Raw genomic sequence first — 22,623 nt, 5'->3', positions numbered from 1 at the left:
GGAAGGAAAACCCTGGGAAATGCACGCTAAGCAGAATTACACGTAGTAACATCTGACTTAGCCCAAGGACAGCACAAGCAGTACTTCAGAGATGGGAGTTGTTTCTGTTCATTTAACAAGTGTACATGGTATCACTTTTAAACAGGATTTCTCCACTGCCCAAATCATACAAAAAAGATGAGAGCTCATCATATTATAGCTGTGAGCAGAATTTAATACAAGCTTCTGTGCCAAGAGATCAGCAATGGATCATGTTCCAATGACGGATGAGAGCAAATGCTCCCATTTTTCCCCTTCTGGCCTTTCCAAAAGGAACTGCAAAAGTCTCTGCAGTACAACGCATCAATGCAGTTACCTCAGCAAGACCTTCGCACTGGACATGGGACTGTATCCACTCCAGCCTGTCCGAGTTCTCCTTCTCACGCACCCCTTCGTTAACCTGAGAACAGAGCTCCTCCGCACGCTCCAAGGCAAGCTTGAGATTACTGTGATCTGGGTGATTTTCTGGAGTATTCTCTAAAATCTGGTATGGATCAAAAAGGGGGGGGGGGGGGGGAAACCAAGATCAAAACAGAGGTAAGCACAGGTGCGCTTTCTCTGTGCTTTCGGAGAAGTCCTCATAAAGGCCTCGGCTTTTTTTGCCTTTACTATAGAGATCAAACTCAAAAGCATTCGCATACCAGACCCCCCCGCCCCAGGGTACTCACACTCTTTATGAGCAGAGGGTAGCGTGTTATTCTTTGCATAGGTTTCAGGAGGAAACTGGAGAGAGGCATTCCTTTGCAGCGAGGGTCCAAGGCGAGTTTCTGTGGTGCAATCCAGACAGTTTAACAAACAGAGACATTGCATTACTCATCAAGAAACAGTTGCCTCATTGCACTGAAAAGTGCCTGATCAAAATTAATTTTTCCAGGCATTCGTTAGAGAGAAAGGCTGATACGTAATCATAAAGCACAAGCACACAGCGTTACCATGGTCACCATATAAATACTCCTTGGAAGGTTCTTATCTATTTCTGCAAGATTTTACTCTTCCGGATTATTTTGATCTGGGGGATGCTGGTTGGATAGGCTTTTGAATAAGTCCTGTTACCAAGAAAAGGAGAAGGTACAAAAGCTACTAAACTAGATAACCTTTAAGAAGTCTTTGAAATCAGCATCTTCATCAGTTTTCTGCTGCAGCAACGAAGCTCCATTCAGCTGGCAGCTGCAGAACCGAATGTAGGCCTGCATGTGAGCAAGTTCTGCTGCTAAGATGTCCCCAATCATCTGCACTGGCATTTTTTCTCCTCCAGTTTTCTTACGCACTCGCAAGGCTCTAGAGAAGAAAGAGACCACCAACTTTGCTGGGAAGGCTGGAAGGTCTAAATCACAACCCTTACAACACCCCTCTCTGACAGGATGCAAGCCTGTGAGGTCAAGTCTACTAAACAGCACAGGCTGTGCCCAAGCAGAGCAGGGCCCAGCCTCAACCAGGAGGGAGCTGCTGGCATAACCTGTTGAACCGAAATATCTGCCTGATAGGTCTAGGTGACTAAGATTCTCCTTTGAGGTTTTGGGACAATTGGCAGCATCCCATTTTAATAAACTATTATCCACTTTTTATAAAGTTTATTTTTAGAGAACAGAAGGTTGCTTTGCAGAAAATGGGAAGAACATCTCCACTATATGCTCTTTCTGTAGGCTTTATTTCTAAGACATTACAGTAAGTGTGCATCCGTTCTCACTGCTTATTACTGTCTCTCTCGTTACAGCTCCTTCTTTGGGAGGTAGCTGGAATGCATTTAGCTGCTCTGAATGCTCATGTACACAGCAAATAATGAGCAAGGAGAGAAATATTTGCTGTAAAAGCAGAAAACTTCCTGGGGAAAGGAATAAGAGAATAAAGATGAAGAGGAAAATATAAAAGGTTAAGTGAACTCTTATTTAGGAGACACAAATGTGGGTAAGCACTCACTTCAGTAACTTTGTATTTGACATGATAAGTTCCTTCCAGTTAACAAAGATCAGCCCCATCTCTCCTTCTGTGAGACAGCCCGAATCAGCCATTGGTTTCTGGAAAACCTGCAGTCAAAAAATCAGAAAGGTGAGCAGCTCTTCACAGGTAAAGACAGCTCTCTATCTCATCTTGTTTGGATTAGCAATGGTTTTACTCTTTCAAATGCTGAGTGTCCATTTTCTTGTGAGAAGTCAAATCAGTTCCTCTCTGGCACATGGGAGAGCTGTCTCTGTTTCTCCTAAGGCTGTGACCTCAGTCTGACACTGGCATCACCATCTGTGAAGCAGTACCAAGCAGTGGGACTTGCAGCCTGACTTTACAGTGGAAGAGCATACCATGATTTTAGAGTCAAATGCTACTCAACTTCCACTTACACGTCACATATATCTCCATCCCTAGAACCGACACAGTTAACCAGCATGCAAAACTACACCTTCCTTCGGGGCCCCTCAGCACAATACTATTGATGCTAGAACATTTGTGTAATTCAGTCTATCTATCTGTCTAATGTGTTTAACGCTTCACAACGTAATTTCTTCCTATATAGAGAGGTCAAGCTCGATTCCCAAGACCTTTCTAATGCTGGCCAGTTATTGCCCCACCTTGTGAGGCAGTCTTGCTTTCAGCAATCAAATCAGAGGTGAAGGCAGTCAATAAACTCCCATGGTATTTTCATAACTTATTTCATGAACCTATGCAACTTTGCCAGAGCTGCAAAGCACAGCCCTTCATCTTAAAATTGAACATTGGCCCAAGCTCTAAGAAAAGGATTTGGAAAGTAGGAAGGTCCTTTTAAGACGGCTGTCATAAAGTGATGGTTTGGCCTGGTGGACAACCACATAACACTCAGAAGAAAGGCAGGCGCTTATGTAACACTGCTTTCTTCCTCTAGCTTTTCACATTTCTTAACTTTATGGCTATTTTTCAGTAGGACAGAGGTGCTATTTTTCCAAATGCGTCCTCACGTCAAAGACGTCTCACCTCTAAGACAAGCTGAAGATCATCCATATACCTTTCTTCGGTCTGAATGAGTTCATGAATGTAGCCCTGTCTTTTTCTTTCCATTGGCTGCATAGTATCAAGGCTTTGGAGGTCAGCACACCCTGCAGGAAGCAAGTCAGTAGTTTAGGTCCCAACTCAAACCATCAGAGCTGACAAATTAAACAAAATTGCATCAACATACGCCAGCCCAAGGATCAGACGATATGCACAGTGGTTCTTTTTTAAAACCCTGGCCCAGCAGTGGGTTTCAAAATCTAGTGATGTAGCCCCTTTTTGCCAATTTTGAATCTAACATCTTTCTATTTCTTTGAACCTGCCTTGTTCTTGTCCTGTGATACAGAGTAAAAATTCCTGACTTCCTGTCACTCCACCTCTCTCATGATCTCGCTCTTCTCTTTTTCTGCAATACTCTTTTCAAAATTGTGACATTCTCTTACCTTGTGCAATGTATTTTGTGAGATGAAGAAATCTAGAATGTGGCTGGCATGGATTGGTGACACTGCATCTTTAATCTCCACCCTATTTCTAAAGTATTCCGCCTTGATTATTAATTTATGATGCAAACCACCAGTACAAAGGTGTAAAGTTATGCTGCATAATTTTAATTGCCTAACTTCAGAGTTCATATTTCTAGTTTAGAAACAAAATCAGCCAGAGATGTGCTGAATTATTTTTATGCATAAAGGATGGATAAAAGCATGCACAGGAACACACAGACACCTGATGACACAAAAACTGTTTTCTATGGTAACATGCAGTCCCCACAGTTTCATGCTACTTACGCCTTTTTTCTCTTCTTTGTGTATTAGTAAACATGACAACAGCATTTGAAATTTAGTAACTGAATCAAAAACTGATAAAAAACAAAGCAAGAAAGTGGTCAGTCTGTTTAGATGGGCAAAGGAGAGTAAGAAAAGTCAAATTCTGATCCATCTGTTGTACATCACAAGCTAGCCAACTACTGTAGAGTAGCAAAAGAAAAAGAAACGTAATTAAAGAGTATTTTAGAACATCACACGTGTATCATTTGATTTGAGAGCACCAGAAATCAATAAAATCTGAACTATGGATCTTTTTGGAATAGCAGAAAAAATAGCAGACACTCATTTAAATCAGTCATTTCTACAGGAACTACTTTCTGAAAGTTTACAAGTATTTTGAAAGGCAGTATGACCTACAGGCTGAAGGTCATACTTCTTATTGTATGTCTCCCTTGTCACCCTAACACATCTAGGATATCAGAATGTGATTTTCTTCTCCTGGCTGACAATTTTTAGATTTGTTTGTAGGAAGACTGCTCTAAATAGTGAAATGAAAATGAATTAGCAATAAATTTCTGAAAACAAAACAAACAAAACAAAAATACGAAAAAAACAAAGCCAAGAAATACTGACTGTTTGGCTAAGCTTGATTTGACAGTGCCTTCATTTGAACCTCATGGACTTGTGTAATTCCCATTGGACAGGCACCAGGCTGCTCTGAAGGAGCAGAATCCTTCAGCAGAAGAGAAAGCCACATTGGAGGGACACTTGTCAAATGAAGCTTTATGATACCATCCAGGGTATTTTAATAGGGACAGTTAAAAGGTACAACAGTAAAGACAACAGTGAGATTTAAAATCAGGACTTGTCAGTTCTGTTCTGTACCCCTGAGAATGATTACAATCTTAAACTTTCTAAGAATTGAAAAAAATACTATTTTTTATGAAGATATCTGGGATTGCAGCTCTTCTGATAGTGGAGAATGCTGCTTCTGGCTATAGTTATCCGCAAAGTTACAACCAGGCCAAAATTAGAAGAGAAAAAGGAGTAAAGATACAGATGAAAGTGATTTCTATGTAGTTCGATCTCTCTTAATCCATCAAGATCGCCTGTGGCCGATGTGTGCTACTCCTGGATGCCAGCTTCATTATTCAGTGTGTACAGGTTGGATTTTCGGTCTAACTGGTTCCTAATACGTGAAATTTTACTACTGTCAAGGACTTCTGCAGTAGCAATATTTTATTTTTCCAGATTTAGAAACCTCAACTTTGACCACGTGATTCTTTTTTCTACTGCAAGGTACAGTCCTACAACAAGAGCAGGAAAGGACTGAATAATCCCAGCTCCTGTCGCTGTTTGTTTATAACAACCGTAGAGCAATGTGAACACTTGTACTTTTGCCTCTCTGATTCTGTTTACTTAAAGCTGAAGCATACTCTCGAAGGAGAACATGCCTTCTTTACACACCTAAAACAGGCCGGAATTTAAAAAACCTCAGCGTCAGATGAAAAAAATGCAGCTAATTTAATCTGCTCCTGCACTAATCGTGTATTTGGACTGCAAGGTTTTTGGGATCAATGGATATATGCTATTCTATGCTTAAACAAGCACTAGTGAAAAAGCCTTGAATGTTGATGGGTCTGACGGCACCAACATAACACACGTAGGGTGGAATCCACACAGCTGATTTTAGGGGATGAATTTAGGCACTTGGATCTGAAAGGAGGATGAGACAGAGAACAAAACAATCTACCTCATGTATCTGCCAATGGATAACACTTCCCAATGTGGCTATAGCAATCCACTGTCTCACTGCTACAGAAAGGGTGGACCTACATCTCTCCCCTTTCTCCTTCCACATTCCTGTCCACCCCTTTCCTTGCAGCAATTCTGGCACTCATCTGACGCCCGGGCGGAAGGGGGAGAATAGCAGTTTTCTGCCAATTTAGCAGCCAGGAATGCGTGTGGAAGTAGCAGAATTGCCTTTTTTTAGCAGCAGAACGTCATCAGTTTGGCTTCAGCGTTGTGAAACCTCATCCCAAGCTCCCTATGCAGCTAACGCAAAGAAGTGAGTATTTCCCAGGAGCTGCGGAGCAGACTCTCACCTACCTAAGCTGGGGCTGACCTCGCTCTGTTGACCGCGTAACAAATTGGTGTCAGCTCTGGAGGGCAACGCAGCCTGCCTCTCCCACCGCGAGAGACGCGCCGGGCTGTGCTAATGACCTGCCCAGTTCCCTTCCGAGAACGGCCTCTAACGAAGCAAGCGGGGGAGATTTGGTACCTCTGAAACTCCGGGCGACCACCCCAGCAATGCCTCCTACACCCAGGTACTGTTCAGGATAAAGCCTGTTCTCCAAGGTGCGGAAGCAGCTACCTTGCAGCAGCAGGGTAAAACACGCTGGAGAGTTTATAAACAGGAAATCTCAGTCTCTAAACTGTTTAAAATTATCCTTCCCTTTCCAAATATACCTGAAGAAGAAATACTTTCTTCCTACTGACGTAACTAACCCTGCATGAAAAAATACAGAGAAAGTTTCGTAGTCCAAAGATATTCTGCAGGAGATTCAAACACTTGGAAAATGGAGAAGAAAAAAAAACCTTTTGAATTACGGACATGTTTTCGATTTGACACTGGTAAGTTCTAGGGGAAGAGTGACACTCTCTCATGAAGAAAAAAGAAAAACACAGCCCTCCCCAACCCTTTCTCTGAAAGGGAGATGAACAAAACCTATCACCATTTCCAAACATTTCTTTTTTTTTTTTTTGCTAGTTTAAAAAAAAAAAAAAGGGAGGGGGGCAGTGAATTAAAACTCTTCACTTAAAAGCATTTCAAGAGAACTGAGTTAAAAACAGATGGATAAAAGACTTTCAAAGATGCTTGAGATCTGCTTGGGCATAAGTGCTTTGTCCATCTCACCAAACGCAATAAACAGTGAAAGATGCATTAAAAAAATGACAGGAATTTTTCATCTGGAAAGAGGTCTTGAGCCTCCAGCATGAGCTCCAGCACTTTCCCTGAAGGATCTGTCTGTACCTAAGTAAGCCCAGAGGTATCGCTACTTTGGGTCCCTAAAGAAGGCTATTTAGGGGCAGAAGTGGCCTATGGAAACCGCATTTGTAAGAAGAAGGTTTTTTTCCATTTTTTTTTTTAAGCTCAAACGAGTTGATATAGCTGGAAAAAGCAGATAAGGTGTTGAACTCATGACTATATTAACCTGCCTCTATTTTTCCAGGCTACCTGAGAAAAGAGAGTACAGAATAATATGAACATCTCGCTCATCTTAAATGCCGCGGCTGGGCATGACAGTAGTCCCGTAGCCACTTTACGGTCTCTGCTGGCCGCATAAGGCAAGTCCACTTGAAACGTACTCCTGTCACTGCCTATAGCTGTGCCCGTAGCCGCTGTGCCCACAGCTTTTTTGAAACCAGTGAAAGGAACTAATTCAGCAAATTTATTCCCACAAAAAGGCTAGTTTCCATCACGCCCTGGGAAACGATTTGCATAAAATTTCAAATCCAGCCTCCCCCTATCACTATATGCCATATATGCTCTCTACAACAACGGAAGAAATTTATGATTCGATTTTCATGAGGTGAAAAACAAAATTAAATGGCTCTGCCATGGAGACAGTTAACGCAATGCTTGTACCAAGCTATTCAGATGGGGGAAAAAAAACCTCCCCAGATGAACAAAAAACCACAACAGACAAACTAGATCCTTTTATGTGTCCCTTTAATAAAATACATTTGCATAGTAATCTTACAACTTCATTTAAAACAAAGATGAACAATTGCCTCATGCTAAGCACAGCCTGCATTTGCATGTCTTTAACAATTTTCCCCAAACATTCATACTCTAGCTTGAAAAGAACAACAAAAGATATTTTAAGGCAGCACACACCATGACGTAGCAGTTTATTAGTTCATTACATTAAAGTTGTATTATCCTGTAGCAGCTCTCACCACCACTACAGGCCAAGGTTTGTCAGCACTCCTATGATTAGACTTATTTACAGGTGTTTTCAGCCCGACTCAAAAAAATCACACAGGGATTCGTTCTGACAAAGGACTGGGATGGAATAAATAGTCATTCACTGGTAGGAGACATTTCAATTATTAGCATATAACTTTAACAGAGTTTTATGCCTCTTGTGCTCCTAGCTATGAAGTTAACACTCGACACGAAGACAGCGCGTGGCACGCCTGCAGAGCTCTTCAGGAACTACTCGCATACCCCAGCCCTGCCACTGGGTCTGGGTGCTTGCACAGGACTTTCCTGCACAGATCCAACTGCTGGATCAGGAACTCAGCTTTGAAAGCTGAACTTGTGCAGGTTGCTAGTCCATTAAGCAAACAAGACAATTACAACATTAGGAAACATTTCAGTGCCGATCCTTGTGCATTTACAGCATCGTTTATGTTCTTACCCCCAATTACACAACGGCCCCCGTTCTCTGTTGGCCCACAGGGAACAATATTAAGCAAGTACCATGCTGCAGGCAACGCCATACTTGGCTTGCCTAGCTGGCCTCAGTTTTAACTGCTAACTTCTTGTGGCTCTGAGCAACATTTAGACTCTTAGCTTTTGACTAGGGACCATCAGTTTAACAAATCTCCCTAGTTTTCACCTTGCCCTTAAAGCAGTTCCAAAACCAACTATCTTCACCCCAGCAAGGGATGGACGTTTTAACACCAGTTTTACTTAAGTGGCTGGGATGAGAGCCGAACTTCACTCTGCGGACTTGTATCAATGTGAGAGGAGATTACACGCAACTAGAGACAAATTAACATATTTAAAACAAAAAGTCTGATTTAAACTCAGCTTCTACTAGCTACTCCTCTTCGTTGATACAGAACGTTATTTTAAATCTTGACTTAAATACAATCTCAGCATAGACTTTCCTATTAATAATCTTATATGTATACAATTCTTTCTGTACCAGTGTGTGACAGAAGCACAGAGCTCTCTGGAGACTGTTCTCAACCTGCCGTAGGCAGACTTTGCAGTAGAGATAAATACTGGAGGCAGAGACTTTTCAAGCAGCATTACTAAAATATATAATTGTTATTACAGTTAGAGAATTTAGAGGGTACTCAGGTAATACTGAAACACCAAAAGCTAACTGTGAAAGCTCAAAAGGCTTAGTTACAATATTCATCATTTCAAATTGAGGGCAGCTGTTTTAGTATTTATTATTGTTCATATCCACATACCCGATTATAGGGCTACCTGTGTGAAACTGTACATGATGCTATCCCTGATTTTCAACTGTAGCAGTAAAGAAATGGGTAAGATGCCAGTTCCTTTTGTAAAATGCCATAAAACTATTTCCTAGAACATCTCAGAGAGGACATGAAGTTGTTTTGCAACTTTCAAAGTCAATCTGTAGCAATCTGGCATTCAAGGAAAACTGTCACTGTCAGTTTGGCTCAAATCCCATAGGTTAGTGTATTTTACAAATGGGAAAAATTCATCACAGGATTATCTAATTATAAGACTACAGTGACTGACTGCTTGATGCCACTTGTATAGTACAACACACTTTAGCCTGTATTATACAGGCTTTCAAAGTTCTTCAGAGAAGGCAGTTCAGGGAGATTAGCATATTTTAGCAGAAATACTTTAAAAAGCAGTTTCAGAAGGAAAAAAATTAAGTCAGCTGAGCTACTGCTACTTGAGCAATTACCTAACACATTATTTGCCTACAATAACATTGTTTCATTCTATAACAAAATATTGATTTAGACAAAATACATCCAGAATAAAAACCCATTTGTAGTTTTATGTAGGCACATTGCTGTACTCCGTATTGCACAAAAGATATATCTCTGAACTAAAGGGCACATATACATTATCTGATAAAGTATATTAAATACATAACATTCCCCTCTTTCTATAGAACTTTTGGAGAAAGGCTTTTAAATCTCTGCAATTGGATCAACATTTTCTTGATAGTACCGTCACAACATTTATATATAAATATATATATATATAGTAAACGTACAGTAGTTTGTAAACATTTCTGATTGCATAAGCCACCTTTGTTGTTTCATTACCAAACTTAGGAAGCCAACTAAATTAAATACTTTGTCTACTAGATCTCTCCTTCTGTTACAGGATCAAGGAACTGTTTTACCAGACAAACAATCAGCTATTAAATTAATCCTTTCATTTAAAGGGGTATCAGGATATAGTCCTGAAGTCCTGTTCCCCCCTCCATGTACTATTAAAATTTGGACATCTTTAACTGCACCATATTGCTAGCATGCCATAACTGTACCTCGAAGGACCACTTTTGAGATAAGACTATAGGTCCATTGTTCAACCCAAATTCTTTGCTCCAGGTGTCGGTTAGTGTTTTTTTTTTTCCTGTTAATTTCTCTTTATGAAGGTTACCTATATATTAGGCTGCTAATTTGATTAACAGAAAGAAGAGAAGCAGCTTTCAGATGCTGGTTGCTCTGAGTGCCTGCAGACTGTAGCCAGATAAAAAGCACTATTCAGTACTGTAACTGTTTAAGAAAGACAGGGGCAGGGTGAGGGTCTACTAGCACAGAGACTGGACAGTAACTAGTACATTTGCTGTTTGCCAAAACAAAAAGCAAAATATGAATTTTGAAATAAAGGAATAATTTAAAGGAAGGTTGTTTAGGGTTAGGATATATTGAGCCCAAAACCTGAAAACCTTCTATAGTACGACTGTAAAGGAAGAAAGAAATTAAAACATCTTCTATTCTACTCTGAACATTTCTTTCCCCACTGAAAAGGGTATTTAAAGGCTGGACTGCATCAGATCTAAATCTTAGATCTTGCGGCATATTTGTAATCACAGTGACTATCAGCAGCGTAGACAGGTTGGGTTTATTTTCTAGATGAACCTCAGAGGCTGCCAAATTTAAAAGCTCAACATATAGAAGATCAAGTCAAGTCCAACAGAGCAATAATCAGCGAACATTTTAATTTGCAAAGGATGAACATTACAACATTAAAAGAACACAACTACCCATTTAAAACAGCTCAGATAAACTGTGCAAATAGTGGGTCTTTGTGTGTCTGCAATCCCACCATGCAAATGATAACTTGATATGCATGCTAATGATCTAGGCTTATCAATATGAAAGAAAAATACTAGAGGAAACAAGAATGGACAGCAGTGAAAGCCACACAAAGACCCACTATCCTTTCTGCTTTTACAAATGAATTGTAGCTGTAGATTATAAGAAAGCCCAAAAAACCCGTAATTTCTTGACTGGATCTAACATCCAAACGAAGTAAAAGGATTGTGTCAGAGATATTTGAGCAGAGCTGGCCACCCTGCCTCCACGCTACAGTCAAACTTGGATAGTGGGTCTCTGAGGTGCTTTCACACTGGAAGACAACATTGGGTCCTAAAAAAAACAAAAAATGAAGGATAAAATGAACATAAATTTGAAGAGTGAAACATATGAGTTCTGTGGACAAAGAATAACACCAAAAAGGTCAGAAAGGAATGACTAACATTCAACTTTCTGAAAACAGACATCATGCACTTCTACTCTTGCAATTCTGTATTTATAAACATAATTGGTATAATTACTCATGATCAGCTATCACTGACTCTCAGCAAAACACTGTGGCTGAATCACTTTAAAAAGAAATGAAAAAGGGAGACTTCTGTTATGTAGACTCAACGTACGGTCAAACTCTAGTTTTGTTAAAGGCAATGGCAAAATTCCCCGAGATTTCAACAAGATTTCATTCTCCTGAAAAATTCTGAGGAGATAGAAAGCAAAGTTGTAAAGAAAAGCCTCATCAGAATTTATTTGCATCAGCACATAACATTAACTTGTTTGATTCTGTTCAAAGCATGAAACAAAACAAAACCTTGTCTCTAGTAAATGTGTGTCCATGAAAAGTAGGGAGTAAGTACCAGGCCACTTGGCTTTCTTATCAGAAAGGAAAGTCTACACAGACTAGAAGAGGCACTGCTAAGTCAGGGTTTTAGGCAGATGTACGACTTGGGCTGCAGGTACGCGTGCTGTGGACTGTTCCCAGAAGAGAGGACTGCCGACCCCAGACTTTCAACCCAGAAGCCTTAACAAGCTTGACGTTCACCAAATAATTCTTTTTAGAAGAAGACAGTAGGAAGTGAAATGACACCATGACTATTAAGTAAGGTCCTCATTTCATATTTGCTCCCTGGTAAAAGGAGTAAAATTCTGGAACTTTTAAACCAAAATCTTAGAGGGAGGATAAATTATTAATCTTCACATGTTAAATAGTGAATGTAGACCTGCAACATGCAACAGTTCCTCAAAGTAACTGATATCATAAACTCTTACTACATAATCATGAAAGAGAAGTTACTTAACAATAACTAGAATCCTTCAAGATGCATTGTCCATATAGACGTAGAAACGCACGTGCCACAAGCACATCAGTTTGGAGGTTGCTTTTTCCACTAGGGACACCCGTATAGCAAACATGCATCCTCATCTGTCTTTATGCGCCACATAGGTGGACATAAAAATTGGTGGATGCTTCCTGCTGCTCGGTTCCTTTCAACTGCAGAATGCTCCTATGTGCACACAATCACTGGAAAGCAGCTGCTCTCTTCTTTGAGAGCTTGTTTATGTGCACATTTCAGTCCAGGTGTTCCCAAAGCAGCAAGAACTTGGAAATGGGTCAGCTTCACTAATTAGACAGTGGTAGACAGGAACTACCATGTTTACGATCTTTCATGCACAGAGATGAAAAGTCAAAGAAACTTTTGGAAAGGTAGCGCCATGCTACATGCATGAGGACAGTACTTGCCTCATGTCTGTGTAGCATGTCACACCTGCAAGTTAGGTTTTGGATGAGAAAAAAGGTGTAGGCAGATCTGGTGACTGAGGTGGATTTTACTACAAACATCAAATTTGTACCTAAGGAAGTTCACACCTTTGCCATATGCATGTGAAGAGCAGTCTAAGGAGAGAGGATCTGTTCCTGGTACTTCCGGTCTGACTGACCATCCTTGCCTAAGGCCATCTGCACAGACAGATGGCACAGCAGGCAGGCTTACGTGGGGAGGGAGGGGAAGAGGCTCATCAGGCTATGGAGACTACTTGCAGCTTGCATCTAGGCACCAGAAGGAATAACTTAAACGCCCGATAAACTTCAGCAGTGCTTGGCTGCAAAAACAAGACAGACTGAGCAGAAGCAGTAACTATGCATGCATCACTGAGTAGCAAGAACTGGTACAGCATTTCAGCTCTATGGACGAGAAATCTCGTGAGAGGAGAAGAGATATCTCAGATAACAGGAAGTCAAAGCCTTTGCACACCTATATAGCTAAGTCCACCTGGCTGAGTTTTCCAACTCTTGGCAAGAGTATCGCTGAGAAAATGAATAGATCTCCAATACTAAAAGACATCCAGCAACCAAGTACGTAGAGGTAGCTGGAGCATCTGTCTCACCTTGGGAAGCCTTCATTTGAGGTAGATGGGGCCTGGGGAAGTCTCAGCTAAAGAAAATACAAGATAAAGGCTCAGACTGGTTCCACGGATAAGATGACAAACTGAAAAAGGAAGACACCTTGCCCAAAAAGCCAACAAATATGGAGAGAGAAGGTTTTAAGAGCAACTGTTTAAAGTAGATGTAGATTTGCTCAAACGACAAAATTATCTCCAGACCAGGCCACCAGGAAGAACTCTGAAGTGGCAAGCGTGCCCCACTCACCTGACACACTCCTTGAGAAGAACTGGAAGAAAACTTAGCAGACGCATATCATACAGATACTATTAATATACTGAAGATCTGACCTTGAATGGTCAAGCAAGAAAAAGAACATTGTGTGCTTTAACATCTGTGCTTTAATGTACATCTCTCTCTCTCTCTCTCCATAAAAAAAACCTCATACAAATCTTATTGATTCTTTATGCATGCCAGGATGATTTCTGTGGAAACATTAGAATGACGGCTATTAAAACGTCGTTACAATATGAGTAACTCTACCCGTCACCACAATTGAGCAGCGCATGACTCAAGCATTCTGTAAGACACCAAGGCTTGGTTTGTATTCAAAAGTCCTGTTCACAGAACTGTTAACACCACTCATTGTTTTCTTCTTGCAGAGACCCTATGCCAGAAGGTACAGCTATACCAACAGAAAAAAAGTTATTTTGTCTGCATAGCTTATTTTGCTCAGAAAGCTGCTTAAGCAAGCTAAGAGAACCATCTTGGTGACATAAATAATTTCTTTGCTAGGGAAGTTTGCCATTACAGTTATAACTAGAAAGGCCCAGTAAAGACTCCGGGTACAAAGGCAGTCCATATAACAGAGTTTAAATTCAAGGGAAAAGCAGAATTTTCACAAGCTGCAACAGTCTGAGAACACCCAGTCTGCCTGCTCCCTTTCACATACCATTGCATTTGACTGGCTAGAACAGACAGTGGGAGAAACTGGTATTCTTCAGCAGAAACATTATAATACTCAGATTTACAGTTCTCTGAAATATAACATTTTTAAAATTATACTCATTTTTGTCATATCTCAAAGTTGGTCCCCAGAAGGCCACACCGACATTCTTGTGGGACAATTCCTTAGTGATATTTCCAGGATATGAGTTAAGTGTTTCTGCGTTATGTTTAAATAAGTGCAAAAACATTATGAAGAAGTCAAAGGCACTCTGAAGGTTCAAACAACATACACGGTTCCTTTAGTTTCTTTAGTTACAGAAGAATACTATTAAGCTAGCACTATACCAGTGCGACTTAGTAGCTCAGACTTCACACTGTTTGGAAGCAGCTCAGCTGATCTGAGCTGTCAGAAATCAGTGCAACTGTGTTTGTACCACACTGCACCTGGCTAATAAGCCATGCTGGATTTGAGCTGGCTCTGGACAGAACATGGCTGCTTTTTCCTGAAGTTTCCAGATGCCCATGTTTTAATGTCACACGAGACTGACAAATTCTAGCACAAAGCTGATAAATGAGTTAGCTCATCTGAAATACTTGGAGAATTTTGAAAAATTTTTCAACATAATCTTAATTCACCAATAGGCGAATTTTCTTAATTAAGCATCAGTAGATCTGCTTTGTAGCAAACAGCTTCTTAAACAGACAACTGTTAACAACCACATAAAGATGACGAGGAGCATTATCTGCTCTTTGCTCACTGCCACTGGCTGACCTTGTCAATACACTTTCAAAGAAAAATTTTGTTCACACAGCCACAATTCGATTGGAAAAGAAATATTTTTACTCAACACCACTGAAATCTGAGAATAAGACAGCGTAATGACACATCAACAAATGAGGAGAAAAACGTGATCATTGCATCAAATGTTTCCAGTTACAACTTGATCTTAGCATTGCTTTTGTTAAAAACTAATGGTATGTGTAAACATCTCACATTTAGGACATTCAGCTACCTAACTTTAAATGGAAATACACGTGGTGTGATAAGCTAACATCTGTATCATTTCTGACAATTTAGAAAGTTTTAATATTCAAAATCAGCCACCATCTTAATTCATAGCCTTAGCTGGATTTAGTATATGCTCTTCAAAATTGAGATTCTGTATGTATCTAATCAAAAAAAAAAAAAAACTTTCAAAGGATTATTTTAATGATGCGGATTTGCCTAATTTGAAAAATTTTGTTTGATCTAAAAGGCAGGTGTTTTGACATCATAGCCACACTGGCCAGAAGCATGAAAAAAATATCAAAGTGTTACCAAAAACATTAGAAGAGATGCAGATTAATTGAAAAGAAAATCTCAGGAATGGTGCATGCCATATTTTGCCCATGTACTATAACAAGCTACCCAGGCAAAATATTTTATTTTCACAATCCAAGCTGTATCTTCATTAGCAAATTTGCCAATACTTCTCTAACAATACAACTATGCCGACCAGCTCTTAAGTGCAGACTGGCCCTTACGCTATTGAAAGTCAGGCTCTACCAGACTTCTGGGTGCTTCTCTTTATACAGAGGCAACTACAAATGCCAATACATGCCATCTTATAGCACAGCTGCTGCCCAGGCTAAATAACAGCTAGTGCAGGGCTTGTTATGCAGATCGAGAAACTTTTACATGAAGATATGTTCCCAAACCCACTAACTTCACGGAATTGCCTTAAAAGTTCATTTAATCACAGTGCCCCAGGAGGAAAAGCTGAGGGAATGAAAACTGATTTGCTTTGAGGGGCCAAAAAGGGTATTGGGGGGGGGGGTGAGGGAGAACCAGAAACCTTTATGGTGTTTATGAGCAAAAAAGGCTGAGAAACTTTTGACCTTCAGACAGACGTATATTCTGGTATTCAGTTCTCAGCCTGCTTGTGATGATCTTCAGCTTATTGTATGCTTTGATACGTACCATGTTTCTCAAAATTGGATGAAAGCAGGATCAGCTGGGAGCCAGAAAACATATTTACTATGGGCTAGACCACTTGCTAATGCTAGAATCTTTTTCCTACCCTTTCAGTAGTTATTTCTACTGAACTGATAAATACTTTTAATGTATGTAGCAGATAAGTATATCAGATATTTTTTGTATTTTATAAAACCTAAGCAAGATAAAATACTTGTAATATAGCACAGTAGGCCTGCACTGAATCCCAGTCAGTGCAAGTTAACAAACATCATTATCATTAAAGGAAGGTGAATGCCTATTGAATATAATATTTTACCTCACTCTAGCACTCTGCAATTATACACTAGCTGCTTGATAAAGTGCTGGTTGTTTGTAGATTAAATTGAAAAGTGAATGCATGAAGTACCAGTAAATTCACCTGAGGCCTGGAACTCCAAATTCCCAACACAAATGGAAGAATAACAATGCACCTTTCAAATACAGTAATAAAATGTTTTTTAAAAAAATCGTTTCTTACACTGCTGACTTGGGTCAGAATCTGTGGTCATCTTTACGTAGTTTGAGGGAAAGAGACCTGTCACACCATTGATTTCTCCTTGCCACCAATCAGCATCATCTTTGTTCAGTACATTAATAAGCTGCCCTTTGGAGAAACTGAGCTCATCTTCATTGTTTGCCATGTAATCATACATTGCTATGACTTGACACACTGCAAGGAAAAAACAAGATCAGCAGAAATACTACTGTTGCACAAGATTAGTCTTGAGTGTTTAACATAACCAGAAAAAGAGACAAAATTTCACAGATATTTACATGAGAAAATAACCAGCTGATCTTGTATTGATGTGAAACTGCCCTCCCTTTTCATTTACTCATACTACGAACTGGGTCAGACAGTAACGTTTCCCTTTACCTCCACTTCATGTGCTTAGATAGCAAATGGATTCAGTTACCAGCACATCCACTGACCTTCTCAGTATTTTAAAATATACGCGAGCACATTTCTCACTCTTCTACTGGCTTGGTAGAGAACGTGAGTTTGATTAGCTTATAGGTGATACTTGAGAGAAAAATGGGGCAGAGGAAGAGGGAACGTGAGTTAGCTAGTTAACAAACTGCAAGTTAAAAGTCAAAGGAAGATTTGTCCAGGCAAACCCAGGAAGCTGCTGTATAAGCAAACCAGAGCTGTGGAGATGGTGCAACTTAAGCACACAGAACTGAAAAGGCTACTCTCTTCTGTGAAATAATCTCATTTGTACTCAGCCATCCAATGGAAAAATCCTAGTGGAAAATGCAGCTCTATCTCCCTCCTTACAAAGGAGTTTGTAGGCTGTTGCTGGTATGTGGAAACAGGGACCTCACAGACAAGCGTGGGCTCCAGGCAATCCAGAGTCTTTATGAGTGCGTTCAGCAAAATTTTAAAGAGTTCTCGCCATAGGAGATGGATGGCCGATCCTCACAGATTTCTGAACATAAACATCTTTGTATTACCGAGACTTTCTGCTGTAAGTTACAATAAAGGATATATGCTAGGGCAGGACCCCACAAAGAACTGTTCGGATTAAGAAGTTTTGAGATTTTACCTTTCTCAAACCTAGGTAATGTCTGAATGGACGCATCTGTTGAAAGTCTCAGATTCTGATTAGGGCTTCTACATTTCCCAGTGAAACCAGAATAAGGTACAGCCATTAAGCATACTATTACATTAGTTATGTGATTCAGATTATTGTTTAACAATTAAAATATTTTATATAACTGTTTCAAGCGAAATATAAATAAAGTTAGTTTTTTCACCTGAGGGAGCAGCAGATGATGTTCTTTCACTGCTTGGACCCAATAATTTCACATGGCTGGCAGGAAACCATCCTTTCTGTCTCTTTTTTCCTCTTGCCTGTAAATGTTCAAAAATGGTTATTACACAACTAAGAAACTAAATAGTTTGTAGACTGGAAAAAGGCAACAAATGTCTCGCACAGCTTTGCTAACAAAAGATAAAAAGTTGGTCTTCAAAGACCAACTAAATACAAATCTCAAAAGGTAAAAATCAAGTCTAAAAGGATTAAAAAAAAAAAAATCTGCTGCACCTTAATGTGTTCACCCAAAAGCATATGTTCCACATTTTCAAGTACAGCTAATAATTTTGGTGCACAATTTAATGGAAGGGCTGAAAATTCACTCTATCAAAATTACACTTATGTATAAGGAATCTGTAATGAGACATCCAGAACAAAGGTATCAGACACCATAAGCTGCTTTGGAAAATTTTGACACAATTGTTTGATATCACTTTCTACCTGGTACAGAGTGTGATTGAAAACAATTTCCTCATTTTTTTTTTAATCTTAACTTTTCTAGTCCCAGAGGGAAAGGTGATCCCTGGTCCCACTGAAGAAATAAATACACTTCAGATGGGACAAAAAAAGTAAAGTTGAAAAGTAAAGTTGTAGAAGTGAACAAAGATTATGGAAAACAGTATCTTCAGAGTGAGCTCTATTACTTCAGTAAAATAAATTCAAACTAGCAAGAACTGATTACCATCTTAGCTTTCCCTACCAACACTTCCTTGATTCTCTGAAACTTCTTCCTACACCAGTACAGAGGCTAATTTGGAAAAAATGCAAGCTCTTCAGTGTTCTCTGTATTTTATTGTATACACAATGAATAATTCTTTCACTGCAGATTCACTAACATACAGAATTTGTGGAAAGAAACCTCAGTGCGGCATTTCTCACATTGTGCAGTGTGATCTCCCCTCTTTTATCTGGAAAGCAGGCTGGTTTTAAAAACGGATGTAGAATAGTCAGAACAGGCCTGTCTGGGGTCAAGATAGTTGGAGAGGGAAGACAGATGTAAACAACAGTATTCACTTAAAGAAAGGGTGTGGGGCAGTAAAATACCTTGGGAAAGGCCAATTAAATGATACTAGGAGGGCTGTTTAATACTAGTGGCAGAAGCAGTATGTTTAAATTCAGGCTAAAACTAAATATATTTGTAACGTGCTCTAATACCTCTTAGATAAAGAGGAAAAGGGCGACAAAAAGATCTTGAGATCATGATTTAACCTTTTCCACTGGCTGCAAAGCTGAAGGCTATCAAGGCCAAGATCTATGGCCCTCTAAAATTCAAAATATCAACTAAGAATTACGCAAAATGTTGTGCAACACAGTACCTCTAGCTTTAGGACTAGACTTTCATCACTAAATGGGAAAAGGAGAAAGCTGGGAACTGCAGATTTCAGAATAAGCTAGCTCCTCTCCAACTTCTAAGGGTTCTTCTTCCTTGGTCAGAAGAATTTTACCATTTAATGTTTTATCGTTTAAACCTTAATGTTTTCATTAACTGACAACATCCCTCTCCCATTTCCATGCGTATGATCATTAATAGTTTTACTATTTTCCTTTTGTAACAAAAAAATCCCAGCACTACAAGGTTTAATTAAAAGCTTTTTTTCAAATACGGTTTATACAAGGTGAAAATAGCTTTCTAGTCAAGTTTTTGAACTATGCTTTTTTTTTCCCCCCCCTAAAATTAAACCAAAGACCTCCTCACTCCTGTTCACGAGGTCACAATTATTTTTCCTTCCATTAATTACCTGCAACTCTCCTTGCCACCATCCACTCACGTTTTTCTTCAGAATAAGTATTAGCTGTCCTGGAGCCAGACTAAGCTGTTCAGTTCCGGATGCAGCATAGGCAGTAGTAACCTGAGCAATTTCTGAAAAAAAAATTAGAATATTAATTGTATGTACTATTTTTTTCATTATAGTAGGAGCTAGATCCACAGAAACATCCTAGTACATACCTTGCAGTTAAGCACATTAGCCACCATTAAAAGACTGCTGTCAATCTGGTCCTAAATGTAAGTACTTTACTTTTAACATTTAGGACTGTTATCAACACTTACCAGGTTTCTTATTTATTGTTCCAGTTTTGCCAGCATTACTAGAACCCTGAAATAAAGACACAACAATCATCTTTTAATGTGCAGTATAAACAGTAGAATTTGTACTAGTTTAATTCATGTGCACTGAAATTTTCTTTTGCCATAAAAACACCTCCGTGCCTCAAAAATAGACCGTCCTTTTTGTCCTCTTCCAGTTGAGGTAGCAACAGAAGTGGCATTAATTCCAACTTTACATGTCTACCTCTAAATTTGAAACCCTAGGCTCCCTTTGGATGAAGAAAAAGGCACTTTTATGGCATGATTCAGATGGTCTATTTAAGATGCCTACTTTATAAATGAGATTAACTTTGCCCCCCAGTAGTGCCCAGTTCTTCCCAGTAACTATTCAGAAAGTCCGATCGCTACTTTGTACATAGATGTTCATATCCAATTAGATCAAAATACTTTCTTAATCAGTAATTTATCTCAGATGTAGTGCTAGAGAATCATAACTTCTGTAGACTGCTCAGGCAAAAACAGGTTTTAGATATGTGGACAGAAAAGCACACACAGCTTTTCCCTTTAGGCCTGTATTTACCAGAACACCATGATCCTGTGCAGACAGAAGCAGCGTGACGCTGTTACGAGAGCACTGAATTAGGATTCAGGCTACCTGGGATCCATATCCAGCTTTTGTTTTTTTTCCAAGCACTTTAGCCTGTGTCCAGTGCTGGTCTCCCCAGTACAAGAGCTTCTGGAGTGAGTGCAGTGAAGGGCTTCTGAGATGATTAAGGGTTGGAGCATCTCTCATATGAGGAAAGGCTGAGAGACCTGGGACTCTTCAGCCTTGAGAAGACTGAGGGGGGATGTGTGTAAGTATCTGAAGGGAGGGCGTCAAGAGGATGGGGCCAGACTCTTCTTCGTGGTGCCCAGCGACAGGACAAGAGGCAACGGGCACTAACTGAAACATAGGAAGTTCTGTCTGAACAGGAGAAAAAATTTTTTTCCTGTGAGGGTGACTGAGCACTGGCACAGGCTGCCCAGAGAGCTGGTGGAGTCTCCTTCCCTGGAGATATTCAAAACCTGTCTGGACGCGATCTTAGGCAATGTGCTGTCAAGGACCCTGCTTGAGCGGGGGGGGGGGGGGGGGGTGTTGGACTAGATGATCTCCAGAGGTCCCTTCCTACCTCAACCATTCTGTGGTTTTGTGAACCTCTGCTGAAAATCATCACATAAGAGCTAGATACTAATAACAATAATATAAAATCAAAAGAAAGCACCTTGCATTAAGTGAAAGGCTCAAAATAAGGACTCACTTCTTGATCCTTTGGTCTGACGTAATTGGAGGGAAAGATTCCAGTTCTGTCATCAATGCTGCCTGTCCACCACTCCCCTTCTTTCTGAGTCACTAGTATTTCCTCACCTTCCATAAAAGTCAAGTCACCAGGTTCGGAGCTTGAATATGAATAGAGCGCAATATACTCTGTATAGGCAATATATACAAAGAAGGAGACAACAGCTTCAGCAAGGAGGAGAGAAGCACATCAGATGCAAGGAAAGGTATCTGATATCAGCATTCATCAACATGTTCATAACAGGGATCGTGTCTTAGCAAGTTTATGAATCAACCTACCTGCTCAGTTACAATCATCTGGCCTCATGCATACACCTCTGGCTTACAGATATACAACATTTTCCTGACAAATGTATTTGCCACAGTTGTAGTTATTACCCTTTGAACATCCCACAGATAACAGAAACCTGTAGACCACAGCTAGAGAACTGTTATCTCTCGTATGAAGCACTTCATCCCAGCTCCACGTTTCTAACAGCCATTAACATTCCACACCTATATCTGATTAAACATATTTTTATCTGATTAACATAGCAGAGATGGAAAACATCAAATGGAATTAAAACGTGATTGTGGGAGCATGGAGAATACACTAGATTAAAAGGCCTAGAAAGTGCTTCTCCCAAATTTTTCTCCATTAGTACTTGTTTTCTCTGCTCTTCACTGATTAAAAGAGAACGGTCCACACTTAGAAGACTAACAATCTCTTCTTGTGTCTCTACAGTATAACACAGTACAGTAAATAGCAACAGGAAAAGAGAAGTCAGCTTATGGGTATGAGACATAGTTTAGTTTTCAGAAATATCTGTAGCTAGTCACAAATCCATGCTTGAGCAGGAGTCTTAAAATAAAACAGCAACAACAAAACCCTCTCATACCCAAGCCTACACTCAACCTGAATTAGTTACAAATTTTACTTTTTCATATTTTATGATTTTTGTAACAGTAGCTTGATATTTGCACTGTATCTTTCGGGCAAGCACTCAAAGATTTGCTCAGAAATTCTTTATATATCCAAGCTTATTCACATGCTGTTCAGTAGGAAAAAACTGTATCACTAAATGACATAATCCATGCAGCCTTACCCTCTCCAGCCATGTAAGACTGTGTATTAGGCCTCTTGTTTACAGCTGCATAAATCGCTTCTGGTCTGCAGGAAAACAAACAAACAAACACACACCCAAAAATTTCAGTAACTAAGAAGGCTGATTAAGAACAAATCTCTTTATTAGGATGAAACTGAGCTCACTTTAGCATTTCCTCTAAATAAATTACTAAGGCTACCTTG

At 39.8% G+C, this 22,623-nt stretch overlaps 1 protein-coding gene across 7 annotated transcripts in view; it reads right to left on the bottom strand.

The window, feature by feature from the left end:
* The window catches only part of ITSN2 (intersectin 2), an 86,752-nt gene that overhangs the window by 5,386 nt on the left and 58,743 nt on the right, over positions 1 to 22,623 (bottom strand). For all 7 annotated transcript variants that reach the window (XM_068937039.1, XM_068937040.1, XM_068937037.1 and 4 more), the window contains 11 exons: positions 22,421 to 22,485; positions 21,298 to 21,464; positions 20,003 to 20,048; positions 19,692 to 19,813; positions 17,894 to 17,990; positions 16,617 to 16,808; positions 2,980 to 3,101; positions 1,957 to 2,063; positions 1,134 to 1,317; positions 708 to 806; positions 356 to 523 (listed from right to left, as the gene is read on the bottom strand). In XM_068937039.1, the coding sequence (XP_068793140.1) occupies positions 356 to 523; positions 708 to 806; positions 1,134 to 1,317; positions 1,957 to 2,063; positions 2,980 to 3,101; positions 16,617 to 16,808; positions 17,894 to 17,990; positions 19,692 to 19,813; positions 20,003 to 20,048; positions 21,298 to 21,464; positions 22,421 to 22,485 (1,369 nt within the window). The remainder of the gene's footprint in view (positions 1 to 355; positions 524 to 707; positions 807 to 1,133; positions 1,318 to 1,956; positions 2,064 to 2,979; positions 3,102 to 16,616; positions 16,809 to 17,893; positions 17,991 to 19,691; positions 19,814 to 20,002; positions 20,049 to 21,297; positions 21,465 to 22,420; positions 22,486 to 22,623) is intronic.

This window comes from Struthio camelus, chromosome 3 (assembly GCF_040807025.1).
Source record: "Struthio camelus isolate bStrCam1 chromosome 3, bStrCam1.hap1, whole genome shotgun sequence".
In the NCBI taxonomy this organism is placed as follows: Eukaryota; Metazoa; Chordata; class Aves; order Struthioniformes; family Struthionidae; genus Struthio; species Struthio camelus.
This window is presented reverse-complemented; position numbering and strand designations above follow the sequence as displayed.